General features: G+C 36.0%; 2 protein-coding genes across 3 annotated transcripts in view; one reads left to right on the forward strand and one right to left on the reverse strand.

The window, feature by feature from the left end:
• BCL2L13 (BCL2 like 13) overlaps positions 1 to 10,434 on the forward strand; it is a 65,599-nt gene extending 55,165 nt beyond the window's left edge. For both annotated transcript variants that reach the window (XM_051961756.1, XM_051961757.1), the window contains one exon: positions 1,858 to 10,434. In XM_051961756.1, coding sequence (XP_051817716.1) covers positions 1,858 to 2,697 — 840 coding nt within the window. In that variant the 3' untranslated portion in view covers positions 2,698 to 10,434. The remainder of the gene's footprint in view (positions 1 to 1,857) is intronic.
• A 227-nt stretch (positions 10,435 to 10,661) lies between these two features.
• BID (BH3 interacting domain death agonist) overlaps positions 10,662 to 14,033 on the reverse strand; it is a 45,823-nt gene continuing 42,451 nt past the window's right edge. The window contains exon 6 of the mRNA XM_051961764.1: positions 10,662 to 11,444. Within this exon, the coding sequence (XP_051817724.1) occupies positions 11,433 to 11,444 (12 nt within the window). The 3' untranslated portion in view covers positions 10,662 to 11,432. The remainder of the gene's footprint in view (positions 11,445 to 14,033) is intronic.

The raw sequence follows: 14,033 nt of genomic DNA on the forward strand, positions 1-14,033 counted from the left end.
TTATTTTTTCTAAGCCATCAAAGTAGTTTTTTGGGAGTCTGATTAGTATAGCGCTAAATAAATAGATTAGTTTAGGTAGTATTGTCATCTTTATTATATTTGCTCGCCCAATCCAAGAGTATTTAATATTTTTCCAGTTGGTTAGATCATACTTAATTTGTGTGGAAAGTGTTTTTTAGTTTTGCTCATAAAGTTTCTGATTTTCCCTTTGCAGATAGATTCCTAAATATTTTATATAATCAGTAGTTACTTTAAATGGAATTTCTCTTTGTAACTCTAACTGTTGGGTTTTGTTAGTGATATGTAAGAATGCTAATGACTTATGTGGGTTTATTTTGTATCCTGTAACTTTGCTAAAGGTGTAGATTGTTTCTAATAACTTTTTAGTAGAGTCTCTGGGGTTCTCTAAGTATACCATCATATCATCAGCAAAGAGTGATAATTTGGTTTCCTCATTGCCTATTCTTATTCCTTTAATCTCTTTCTCAACTCTTATTGCCAAAGCTAGTGTTTCTAATACAATATTAAATAGTAACGGTGATAGTGGGGCAACCTTGTTTCACTCCTGATCTTATTGGGAATGGTTGATGACAGAATTTTAACATAAACAACTTAGGACTCTGATCAGTGCAGATCCTTGCTGTTACTGTAATCTCTGTCACTTTTTAAACAAATGATCCACATTGTCTCCAAAATAATTGGAACCAATCACAGCTTCACCAGTCTGGGTTGAGGGAGATTTTTTTTTTTTAGCCTTCTTTTGGATTCTGGGTATTCTAGATTATAGCAGCAGCTCCAGTTGCTTTATCTTTGGTTCATAATTTCTGTTTTGGAGAGGTTTGAGAAGTCACGGCTAGAGATCTGAAAAAAATATTGAGTTTGCTTTCTGGTGGCTCACATGACCTACCAGAGCTGAAATTTGAATTTGGATCCTCTGATTCCAAATTTAATGCTCTTTGACTATACGGGAGGAGGAGGGGAGGGGAGGGGGAAGGGCTCCAAATATGAAGTACACATTAAGTAGATACTAAATAGTTTCTGGGGTCTGGAGCACTGGCAGCTTTGGGGATTAAGATGGGCCTGGTCTAGGCAGTATAAATGGAATCTTGAAGAAAGCCTAGAATTTTGAAGGCAAAAGGAAGTATATTCTAGGCTTGGGGAGACAGTCAGTGGAAAGGCAATGAGACAGGACCTGAGATGTTGACTGTAGGGATCACTTCATATAGGCCAGTTAAATTTGGAAAATTAGACTGGAGCCAGCAGAGAGCATTGCATGCCAAACAGAGGGAAGACTGTAAAGCCCAAAGGACCTTAAGATCAATTGGAAGGGAAGACAATAATGCCAAATATTTTTCCATCCCACTTGGAAGGATTAAAATTGATGACTTCCATTTCATCCAAGTTCTGTAAGTAGTCATGTCCCTCTTCTCAGTTGGCATCTCTGATAAGAACTTGGTGACCTGGGGTCATAGAGATAAGTAAGAGGGAAGGAGGGGGTGATAGGTCCCTAACTCCTGGCTGCTTCATGGGGTTTTTCCTATATTGGTTTAAAAATTGATATAATAGAAGTTAAATATGAGAGTCAGTGTGCTAATAATGCATAAAGTGTTGAACTTAGAGTCAGGTACTCTTTAAGTTCAGTTCCAGACTCTTGTCACTTACTAGCTATAACTAGCAAGTCATCTGTAAAATGATGATAATAAGAACCAGATTCCTGTGAAGATCATATGAGATTAATGTGTAAAATGCATCATAGGCCTTGGAGTGCTACGTAAGTTTGAGCTACTTGGAATTTAGGAAGGAAATATGAAAAATAGTTTTTAATCTTTGTTTACTTGACTTATTCTTCTTCATCAGGGCACTGTCTTTAATCTGGAGTCAGAAGAGGAGGACCCTGGAATTATTGCGGAGGACAGCAATGATATTTACATTCTAACCAGTGACAATTCTGCACAGGTCACGCCTCCGGAATCTCCAACTGTGACCACTTCCTGGCAGTCAGAAAGCTTACCTGTTTCTCTGTCAGCAAGCCAGAGCTGGCATACAGAAAACTTACCAGTGTCTTTGGGGCCTGAGTCCTGGCAACAGATCGCTATGGATCCTGAAGAGGTTAAGAGTTTAGATAGTAATGGTGGTGGGGAAGAAAGAAGCGAGAACAACTCTTCTAATTCTGACATTGTGCATGTGGAAAAAGAAGAAATACCAGAGGGGATAGAAGGGATAGTGTCAGCTCCTCTGGCACTACAGGTACAAGAAGGGTTTCAGGGTACCCCTGCCCTCTTGCTTTCAGATACCACTGCCACTTCCTTGTTAGAGATGGAACAGGTCACAGAGACTGCCGCTGGTGAAAAAACTAGTCCTGCCACATCTTCATTTGTAGAACTTGAGGAAGAGGAAATCAGAGCAGCAAAGGAGAAGTCGTTTGGACAGCAGGTCCCCAAGCCATGTCAGCCTTCTTTGACATCGACCTCCCAAACAGGTGAAGGGGTACCTACCCCAGAGCTGAAGAAAATATTGCCTCAGGAGGGAGAGCGAAAAATAAGGAAGGAGAGCCTCTCCGAAGCCACATCCCCTGCTGCAGAAGAGAAGCACATTTTGTTACCAGAGGGCAAATCTATCCTGCTTTATGGTGGTGCTGCTGCTGTCGCCATGTTGGCAGTGGTGGTTGGAGTGGCTCTGGCATTGAGAAAGAAATAGCACATTGCATGAGGGCAAGGAAAGCAAAAAGATGACTACATTTGGATTTGGAGTGAAGTTACTGATAACAAAGTCCGTAAGATGTGTGTTCTTCCTGTGGATTCAGACACTGTAAGCATGAAAGAGAAGGGCTAATTCAGTGGAATCTGAAATGGGAATTCCTGGGGGGGGCGAAAGAATTTAGTGGCAGACTACATAAGCAACTGGCCTGTCTGCTGTTAACCCCCTGAAATTTCTAGTTTTATTAAGGTACTGGCTGTTGTTGCAGCCACACAAATTCATCCCTTCTCCTTTCCCTACTTCCTCTGTTCTGTAGCATGAGGGAGCCCTCCCCTTATGTTTCAGCTGCCTCTCAGGTACTGCACTACTCCTTTTCATCCCCAAATTTCTTCTAAATCCCCATGGGAGAGTGCTTGCTCTATACCTCTGCTCTTACCAGTCAAGTCCCCAAAGCTATCTACAGCTCTGCCTTGTAAAGATGCTGCCTTTAGAACTCTTAAAAAAAAAAAAAAAACTACCCCCAAACCAGAGATACCTAGGGTTCCTTATGCAGTTAAAGTATAGGGCAAATCACTGTTGATCAGAATGAGAAATTTCAGTCTTACTTGGAGACCGAGAGTCAGACCTGTTGACTTGCTCTGGTTCCTTTTTAATAATCATTCTGTTCACCTTTCTGGTTGTTTTTCTCAGTGATGGAATCAACTCTACTGTCACTGTTCTGTGACTTTGCTTTTTTTCATTTGCTGATTGTCTTTTTACTAGATGTCAAGCTCCTCCTGACAGATCACAATCTTTTGTGATGAGGATTGCTTATGGAGCCACCTGACAATTTGTTAAATATAGAAAGTCATTTATGTTTTGTTGAAGTCAATCTAGAAACTCGGGGAACCTGTCAAATAAAGACTAAGGCCTACTCTGAGGTATTAATTTGACTTGAATATTCCAAGATGGTGTCACTATAATCTTGGTTTCTTCATTCTTCCTATAAAGTGATATAAGCCAAAAGGAAATCAAAGCAGTGGTTCCTAGTCAGTGAAGTTAGTTTTTATTCAATACAATCTCTTTCCCATCTCTTTGTCAGTGTTTTAAATTCCTTCCCCAAAGAGGGATAGAACTATATCGTTTCATGCTTTTAAGGTCACAGTGTCATTATGCAGATGACATATGCCAGATGCAAAAAGTTATTTCACACTAAAAAGAAAATGTAAATCACTTTTTTTGATTTTGTAATTTGTAATAAAATTAATTTGAAAAGATGCCTATCTAAAACCAATCACATAAACCTTCATGTTTTATATGTACTTTATTTTTGCATTTCTTTTCATTTTTAAAAAATATTCTTCCTAGAGCAATACTGTTTCTTAGTGGGCCAAGAATATAACCCAAAATGTGTCTAACTTCTGTCGTTTTATAGATGCAATGTATTGTCATTCCTGAAATTTGCTTAGGGTTTTATGTTCTCTGAGCTTAAGTGTAACTTAAGAAATAGCCAGAATTAACACAATTAAGAATGAATTAAGAACCAGAAAATTCCTTGAACACTATTCTTTGAGGTTGTGGCAGTCAGATTTGGTTTGTGTGCATTTTAACTTCTGCATCTTGAGTTTGTCTTTTTAATCCTAACTCCTCCTGATGACTTAAAATAATGAAGAGGACTGGTTAGTTTATCTTGACTTTCTTTTTTAATAGTAAAATAAAATTCTCCCTTCTTAAAATAATTTAAAACCGTGGGTTTCAAAGCCCAGTGGTTGGTGCTGAATACATAAAAGAGGCACTAATAAAAGCAAGCCCAGGTTTTTGAGCTTTTAATTAGGGGAATTTTATGAGCTGTTTATTTATGTGTGCTTGCTTTCTTTTCCTTTCAAGAAAGAGATAAGAAAGAAGAGGAGCCTAAAAAAGTGATTATTTCAGTAACAACATTATGGGTTCATTATGTTTGCTTTTCCTTCTGTTGGACCCAAGCAGTTTTTTTTTTTTTGCCAAATTTGTTGCATATATTAAATTGCAGTTTCCTTGCCCCACCCCTTAACTTCCTAAGACCCTTTTTAGTTCTTGGATAAGGTGGGATAGACTTCTTATGTATTAATGTTTCCATTACCCTTTTGACTCCCTAAATCAAAATTAATATGAAGATTTAAGACAAATTTAATTGGTTTGTAGAAACCATCTTTTTAATATTTAGACATCTTTTCTTGTTTACCCTATTTTTAAAAGGGTGCTCCATTCTTTGGAATATTGAAGAATATATGTTTTTATCTTCAGTTTTCTATTGCCGGTTTGGATGGAATATGTATCTTCTTAATAATTTATTTTAACACTCAGTAAAGAGCCAGGCTAAAAATAAGAATTTTATCCTTTTTTCTGGGCAAACAAGGTTTTCTTCCATAGAGCCCTTTCCCTGCCATACTGCAGGATATTCTGAGGGTGCTAAATTAATAATAGTTGTTTTTGTTTTAATGATATTTATGGGGAAATAGACACTTCGGGAGGGTGGGGGGAGAAAGAGAGAAGGATAGGAATACAAGTGTTAATCATTTCTTTCACAAATTTTCCATACTTAGACATCTAAATCCTAGGTATGTTCTATGTGCCATTTATTTTTAACCCAATCCTGGTAAATTCAGTCACTGATAGGATAATTTATTTTTTTTCCTCTCAGCAGAATAAGCTAAGGACATAGTTGTCTTGGTTTCTATTCTATGTTCTTTTGCAGATTTACTCTGACAAATAATTTCATTGGTCTCTCCTCCAGTTTCCTTTTATATAAAATAACTTTAATAGTTGATTTTTGTTTATTTTCTGAAGATTATGTGTGAAACAGTATAATAGTATTATTAATCTTCAGAGATTTCTAGGGTTTTCTGTTAGAAACTTTATAAAAATTAAAGGTCATCTTATAAAATTTCTAGGGCACCTTTCCCTTATTCCTTTCTGTGGTAACCAACCTTATGACTTTCCTCTTCTCAAATCACCATGTTTGAATCTGCAAGAATGGGATTTGTTGATGACAATTATCTCATGACTTTCTGAGACCTTCAAAAAGCAGTTTGGGAGGTTGAGCACTTTTCCACTAGATTCATTCTCACATTATTGTCCACAAAAAATCATATTTACCCATAAGAATTATCTTATCAATTGTTAATCACCAAATTCTCATTTGACATTAGGAATTATATATTCTTTTCTTTCTTTTGGAGTGTCAGGCTCCACTTTTCAATGTGAAATCCCTCTCTCTCACCCAACACCATCCATTCATGAAAAAATTGATCTCTGATATAACTGGCCAATGTTAATAGACATACTTTGTTCCATGTGAGAATTGCTTTTCCTGTAAGGTTGTGTGCATGTTCATGTTCCTGATTGTAAACTAACACTGAGATTCAGTTAATAAGGTGGAAGAAAAGCAAGTGGTAAAGCATTTTTTCCACAATTATTTAAGATTTTGACCATATATGTCAAAAATCTAGTAGGAGCAAGAGCCTCTCTCAGAGATGGAGCTGGAGAACACATCAGGGGAATATGTTCTGTTTTGCTTTCTGATCTGAAATTTTGTGTAATATCAAGGAGAGAATTTTTCATCTATTAAAAAAAAGAGAGAGAAAGAGAAATAGAGACTTGATTTAGATCCTGCTCACCCTTCTTATTCTAAATCTTGTGATCCCTGATGTGGTTCATTGGAAAGACACTAAGAGATATCTTAAAAGGTACTAGTGTAAGATAGTTATTATGTTTTTTTATTAGTTCCCTTGGTTTGTAGATTACAAATGAGCTTACATTATTAAGTGCTTTTATATCTTAGGAGCAAACAGCTTGGGAGAGCATCATTCTCCATCTATACACATGTTTTTCATGTCACTCTATTCTCCTTTTTGTCCTTATTCTCATAATCCATAGATCAACCAAGGACATCTATCAACACTGCTTAGCCCAGCTGGAGGCAATTTGAAGCCTAAAAGTTGCTGCCTACTCTCACATAAATAATTTTATTTTCTTAACTTAGCCAGTAAAATTGAGTTAACTATGTGTTGAGCAAATGTCTGATAATTGTCAGCACTTTGATATAAGGTTAATTCTCTTGCACAAACCTGGGAGGATGATATATTCTTAGGTAATCAAGTCTTCCTAGACATTCTGTAGTTCATCTAGGACTAAATATCATCCAAGAACTATAGAAAGATAAAAGGATGAATTGTGCTTAAAGGTGAATACCTACTACTTAGAAGCCAAAACTTAAAATTGCTTTATAATATCATTATTTAAAGATAGATAATTAATTAGATATTTTCATAAGGGACTTATTCCTATCTCATCTGAAGAGCCAATCTATCCTATGAGTCTTAAAAGTGGTTAAAATATATCTTGTAATTCCCTTTTAAGACTAATAATAGGTGACCCTGGCCTAAGCCAGATGGCAATTGTCCATAAGTGGAAACCACTGGATCCCTATGTTTACACTACATACAGCCACAGTCATGTAGCTTGTCAATATGTAGAGAGCTCAGGTTGAAATTATGCTCAGGGATGTCTAGGCAAGAAGGCTTAAGACAAAATTTTCCCCCCATTGTTTCACTAGAGCGAAAGGGAAAATTTATGGTTAGTATTCATCATTAATTCCCTCTGCAGTACAGAGAAAAAAATTAACTTTCCAAAAAAAAAGCATTTTCTATTTAGAGTACAATTGTTAGGTATCTAGCTTGTTACCTGCCTTTCGGAGGTGCAAGAAGGAAAATTGGTATGTCATTTTGTTAACTAGTATAATTGTTCCTGGAACTTTCTAGCAGAAGTATCGCTTATTTGTAGGGAATTTTTTGGTCAGCATTGACAGAAATAATCCTTTCCTGCTCTGTGCTTTGCTGCTGTTTTCTTTACTTTTTACTCTTCCTTCAGATTAAGTGCCTCACTTTCTGCCTAATGAGTTTCCTAACTGGTTTTATCTTCATTATATTCTCTTCTAAAAAATACTAGGATTCAATGAATTCAGAGTTTTACAATCTTGTTTGCTTTTTTCCTGTTTATAGCCACAGTCTTCATTCAGATTATTCCAATATCTGCTTTATCCACCTTATAGGTGGTTTGTTATTTTCTTCTTCCTCCCCGTTGCCTGTCTTTTGGTCATTTTACCCCTTCTGAAACACAAAATGAAAAAAACAAAATAAAATCTGTTGGTTTTGTGGGTGAACAGGTTGAGACTAATGATCACCTGAAGTTTTGGGAACATCTCTCAATTTCTATTACCCATAGAGATTTGCAGCACTACACCCTACTCAGTGCAAATTGTTTGTGCTAACAAAGCCAGACTCTGGGAAGTGCTCCTCTACCTGCTTGAGATTTCAGGTAAGAACTGTTTAGCAATGATGATAGTCAAGTTGGGGAAAAGATAAGATCTATAGTGATTTATCATTTTATATCATCGTGTTGCTTCCAGAAACCCAACATCTTTTGAGGAAAGAGTTTTTTGTCCTTTTTACAGGAGAAACAAAATAAACAATTCTATGAGTTTGATAAAACCAACTTTCTTTTATCCATATTTGCATCATCCATGGCCAATTTAATATTTTCCAAATTCATCTGAGTGACCTGCTGTCATCTGGTATGAACTCAGTTCTTAAAAATTAATTTTAATGTAGTGTAACTCTTCTCTAATGGTAGTTGGGAACAAGACTAATAACTGATAACAGTCTCATGTTGCATTAGGTTTTTATTATGTACCTGTTTTATAGATCTACTTATGTCTGTGTAATAATTGTATTTGGTGTTTGAATCCTACTCCTCATTTAACTGAAACAAAAAATATTGGGAAGCAAAGTCTACCATTGTTGTAAAAAGTCTGGATTGCTTGCCCTTTTGAATTATCTAAGTCACTGCCTTGACTATCATTGGCAATTTATTGTTGACAACTTATATATTGTTTTTTTGCTGAAAATTTTTCCCATCCTCCCCCAATTGAGAAACTTGATGTATTGATGTGTTATGCATAAAAATGAACAAAACATGTGAACGGCTAGATTCCCTCATATTAATATATATTTTTTATCAATGACTTGTTCATGGGGACTTAATTTTTTAAACTGAAAGATGCAACCCTTAATTTGACTTTCTGTGTCTTTGTCCTCAACTTGGTGGTACCATCGTGCTGTATTCATCTTAGAATCCATTTGCTGAATCCAACCAGAGCTGAAGATGGGTACTTTTCTCCCACAACTTTCTAGCTCTTCAGCTTCATTTGAGTCCTGAAGAAACCTCTGTTGCCTTAAGTTCTTTAATTTTATGTTCCTAAAGGAGGTTCCCAATTTGAGAGCAGAAAGTGGAATTTCTGAGTTCGTGAAATGTTTTTCTTACAGTTGCCATAAATCACAACTCCATTTGAAGATAAGGGAACTGAAGTTCACAGAGGTAGTGACATGAAACAGACAGTGACAGCTCTGGCTCTAAGCACAGCACTCTTTCCACTTGTGTCTGTACTTGCTGCTGATCTCTATTTTGTTGGTCACATATTTTGTTACTAGACTTTGGAAGTGACCTTCCTGTTTGCTTGGTTTGCAAACCACTAAGGTTTTGGTTTGACTTCAACTTACTGCATATTCTTAATAACTGTTAGATTGGGACCTAGTCCTTTTTAAAAAAAATATTGTTTAATATTGTGATGTACCAAACAAAAAAAAAAGTATTCCCTTTTTTTTTTTTTTTTTGATAATTAAAACTAATGATCCACCAAAAAAAAAAAAAAAAAAAGGCATGTGTGGTTTTTGATGAAATCCATTTCTTTATAAGATACATTCTTTGTTCATGTACCTTTCCAATGACAGTAATTACATTCAAAACTAAAACCTTATCAGCTTTTCTTGGATACTGAAAAAAATCCATTGGGTGGATTAGACTATTTAGAAGGCACAAACTGGATTCATGTTCATTCTCACCTTCAAAGAAGAATCATTGTCATCCTTGCCGACTCAGTGCCTGGGACTGTGAGTGAGAATTTGTAAACTGGCATGACTGTGAAATAGAGAGGGTTTTATAGGTTTCTACCAACAATTTGCCTATTTCCTAATTCTGAAGCTATTAGAATAGTTTATTACTGGGATTGCCTTGGAATGCAGGTTAGGAAAAAAGGGGAAGATGATCCTCAATTTTTCTTTGATCATTCTTGCCTGATAACAGGCTTTTTAGCGATTTTATGTATTAGCTGGGTATGTAGAAAATGGGAGAGCTGATAATGTGGCTCAAAATCAGAATATATAAAAAAACATTGAGTAGTATGTGCTACACAGTATGTGGTCTGCAACACCTTCCAGGAGATTCTTGTCATTTTGAACAGTTCAACATAGGACAAAGTCTTGGTTTTTTGAAGCCAGCATAGTCAATCTAGAGAAAATGTAGTTATTAACTAGGCCAGAGGCCTTTAAATAGCCATTTTTATCTATGATCATCTGTTTTCACTTAATTCTGATTGAAGTTTGGTATTAATGACCCATGCAGCTGTGGCTTACTCTGTTGTTTGAGTGCAGCACTTTAAAGCTCAAAACCTTTAGTGCCATTTGGTTTTATAAACAGGAAGAATATTTACTTCTTCAGTGTTAAGAAATTTTCTCTACCCCCTAGTGGAATATATTTAGTTTCGAAGGGGTACATACCTCTTTCCTTCAATTTTCCTTTTCCTTTAGATGGAATACTGCTTGCTGTAAGACCTTACCCTAAGGATGCACTTTAATAAACAATAAAATTCTTTTTTAAAGTGTGCACATTTTTTTCTTATTCTAATTATATACTTTATGGTTATTGACTCAGGAAACTAGCCTCTTATACCGTTTTGGTCATGTCAGTTTTCAGCAAAAAATGCCAAGTTATTTCATGATTTTAAAATTAATTTAAAATAAGCTTAATTAGAGTATAAACTCCAATTCATCTAGTACTTGTGCCTTTTAAGGCTAGTATCTATAGCTTTTTTATGCTGCTTATCACACACATTGACAACCGATTTTAAACTTTATTTCCAATTATAAAAAAGTATCAACACAAAATTGAAACATGATTAAGTTATATAAAGTCTTTACCACATTTGAGAAAATGAGCTAGATCATAACAGAATTGTATTCAAGTCATCAAATAAAATTTCAAGTATAAAGCAGAAATTTAGCCCTGGAACTTTATTGATACTTTCTTTCGATTCTTTTCTGCTCTACTAGTGGTAAACAATAGATATCCATAATTGCCAGTGTTTTCAAACTCAAATACAAAATTATGCATAAGAATCCCTATGGGCAGCATAATAACATTATCTATGTTTTTGTTTAGTTAAATATTTCTTAATTACATTTTAATCTAGTTTGGGCTATTCTCGGTAGTGCTCCATTATGATCTCCTGTATCTGACACTACCTACCTACTTACCCTATATCAAGAAATGAATGATAGACCTTTGGCTTAAAGACAACTCTGCCCATCATTAACACAGAACAGGTGACGTAGCATTGTAATAGAGAGCTTTGTTCAGCGGAACAGAAGATAATCACTTATGGTCTCTCCACTATGTCACCAAATTAAAAGTTCTGTTTACTTTTTTAAATATCCAGGAAAACTAACAACAACATCTTGTCTATGTTTATAATGTTTTTATTCTTAAAGCATAACATCTAAAAAATATTTGTTTTTCCTGTTCTGTTTGACACCACTGCTTTCTCAAAAGCAGTTTTAAATAGTCCAAACGTTTGGGTAAATAGCCTTTGCAAGGTAATCCATTCAGTCCATATCCTAGAGAAAAAAAATACAAGAACACAAAAGCATTAGAATCATTCTAATGAAATAGTCCTTTGGGAATATAGAATTGAAGCTGGAATGAGACCTTAGAGGTCAAAAATTTAACCCCTTACTCTATAACTGAGTTGTAATTTGGTTCCAGGAGCTCTGACTACAAAACGAACAAGCACTCTTTTCTGTTATACCACACTGATTACTTAGTGTTTTAATGTATTGTAATGACTGGTGTGAGACTCCAGATGCCACTGGTCATAAACAAGAGGAGCACAATTAATGTTAAAAAAAATAATAATACAGAGTAAAGAAAAAGCTCCTCATCCACAAGGCTCCTACAGCCATGGCATCTCACATCCCTGTAAATATAGTATATTCAAATTGACCTGTTCCTTACGGACAACCAATTCATGTTACTGAGTAAGATGGTTTTCCTTCAATTCTTTTAGGCTTCCTAACTGTATAGCTATATGTGACATATGTGCGAAAACATCCTATTTTCCTTTGACAGCCATTCTCTATAACATGCTGGTTGTTAGTAAGGATGAAAGTTTTAAAGCTTGACTTGAAGATTCATATCCATTGCATAAGCTATCTGCCTTCTCTTTTAGTGGGACAGGCAGTAATTAAAAATCTCAGGACATTTCACTTTAATCCATTTGACTTGAAAATTTGGATGCTTGGTACTGAAAGCAGTATTACAGGAACTTTGTCAGGGCCCACTTCTTAGCACAAATTTGGTTTAATTTTTGAGTTCTTATATAATTTGCTACACTCTTCCTCTGCCAGATGTATGGTACTTTAAATTGATAGTATCATAGCAACTGGATGCAGTTGGTAGCCTGAAGCTGTTAGTTTTAGGGATCATAAAAAATGGTGGGAAGTCAGTTTATTCATGTAGAAACTACAAAACCCCTCAGGATGTATGTTTAAAAAATAATTCAGATACATATAGGAACCTTTCCATTCAGATGAAATGCATGGATACGATGTATCTACTTGTAACATGAGTACTGATTCATAACAGTTTAGAGTCCTAGCAATGGATATGAAGAATAAGTGCCTTTAAAAATTTTTCAGGGATTTGAATATGGAAATGAGGTACTCTGATGCAGGGGAGATTTTAAATAGTTCTTCGTGTACTTTTTTTTTCCCTTTGAATTTTTCATGGCCCCCTTGCTTTCAAATATATGCTTTAAAACTATGTTAACTTTTCATGAAGCAGCAGAATAAAAATGCGTCCTGGCCATCTTTTATCTACCCTCCACACATATGGGCTTGTGAACTGTTAGTTATTCTATTAGAAGCATGACAAAACTCCCATCTTGCCTCTGTTAATAAGTCAAAAAAATCAGAAGGCACATATTTAGCATGAGTTCAAAGCTATTTTTCCCCTATCACCTTACTGCTTGAAAACAAACAGCTACAAATGCTCTGTTTCCTGAGAATTAAATCCAGCTGCATGGGTTTTCTTTTTGAGACTAATCTGGTCTCTCTGTGACATCCACTCACCCACCAGCACCTCTGCTCTGGACACAATAAATCAGTATCTTCTTACTTCTGGAAAGGTGATCCCTACATCTCCCTAGGCCCTTCTTTCCCTAACAGCTAGTCAGAGCTCTGTATGTTATTTTCAGTTATAATGTAAATTTAGCACAGTACACTGAAAAATCTACTCCTCTTCCTGTCCTCTTCTTAGCCCTCCACAACCTGGCTTCTCTGTCAACTGAAACTACCTCTCCAAAGTTCGCAATGATCTTTTAAGGGTCATATCTAAGGGCCTTTTCTCAATTTTCATCCTTTTGGGGCATTCTGCATCATTTGATTCTATTGGTCACCTATGCCTAGTTTTCTCTCTCCCCTTACTTTTTCATCCGCCTTCTCTTGGTTCCTCTTCTCTAAGTGAATGCTCCTCAATCCCCACTATGTCCGTGTCATGCCCATTAACACTGGGTGTCTTCCAAGAAGCAGTGACCAAATTATCTCCCATAAGTTAAATGATCAAACCCATGCAGCTGATTTTCAGATTTATACATGAAGCCATTAGTCTTTCTCTAGTCAGTCCTACATCACCAGCTTCTTAGACAAGACTCAAACTAGAGGTCCTATACGTATCTCAGCATGTCCCCAAACCGTTCCCTTTTCAACTTTCCTCTTACTACTGCCCTCTTATGTCTACAGAGGCCCTCAAAACATCACTAAGCATTGTACTTTCTAATCCACAACATCCTTACACATCCCTCTTACCCCCACATTTCTTCACTCAGTCACTAGTCCAGTGGCCCTCATTTCCTCTCACCTGAACTATTACTAGGTCTAACTGAATCATCTCTACCTCAGGTTTCTCCTTACTTTAATCCATTCTCTACTGAAAGATAAACACTTATATGGCTACGATGTGCTAGGCACTGTGTTAAACACTAAGGGTACAAAAAGAAATAAAATCCCTAATGAGGAAGACAACTTACCAAAAAAGTTAGACAAAGTAAACTATTTACAAGATAAATAAGAAATAATTAAAAGAGGACAGGCACTGGATTTAAGACTTCCAGTAAAAGGTGGGATTATAATTGCGACTTAGCCTTGGAG

Source organism: Antechinus flavipes, chromosome 5 (genome assembly GCF_016432865.1).
Source record: "Antechinus flavipes isolate AdamAnt ecotype Samford, QLD, Australia chromosome 5, AdamAnt_v2, whole genome shotgun sequence".
Classification (NCBI taxonomy): Eukaryota; Metazoa; Chordata; class Mammalia; order Dasyuromorphia; family Dasyuridae; genus Antechinus; species Antechinus flavipes.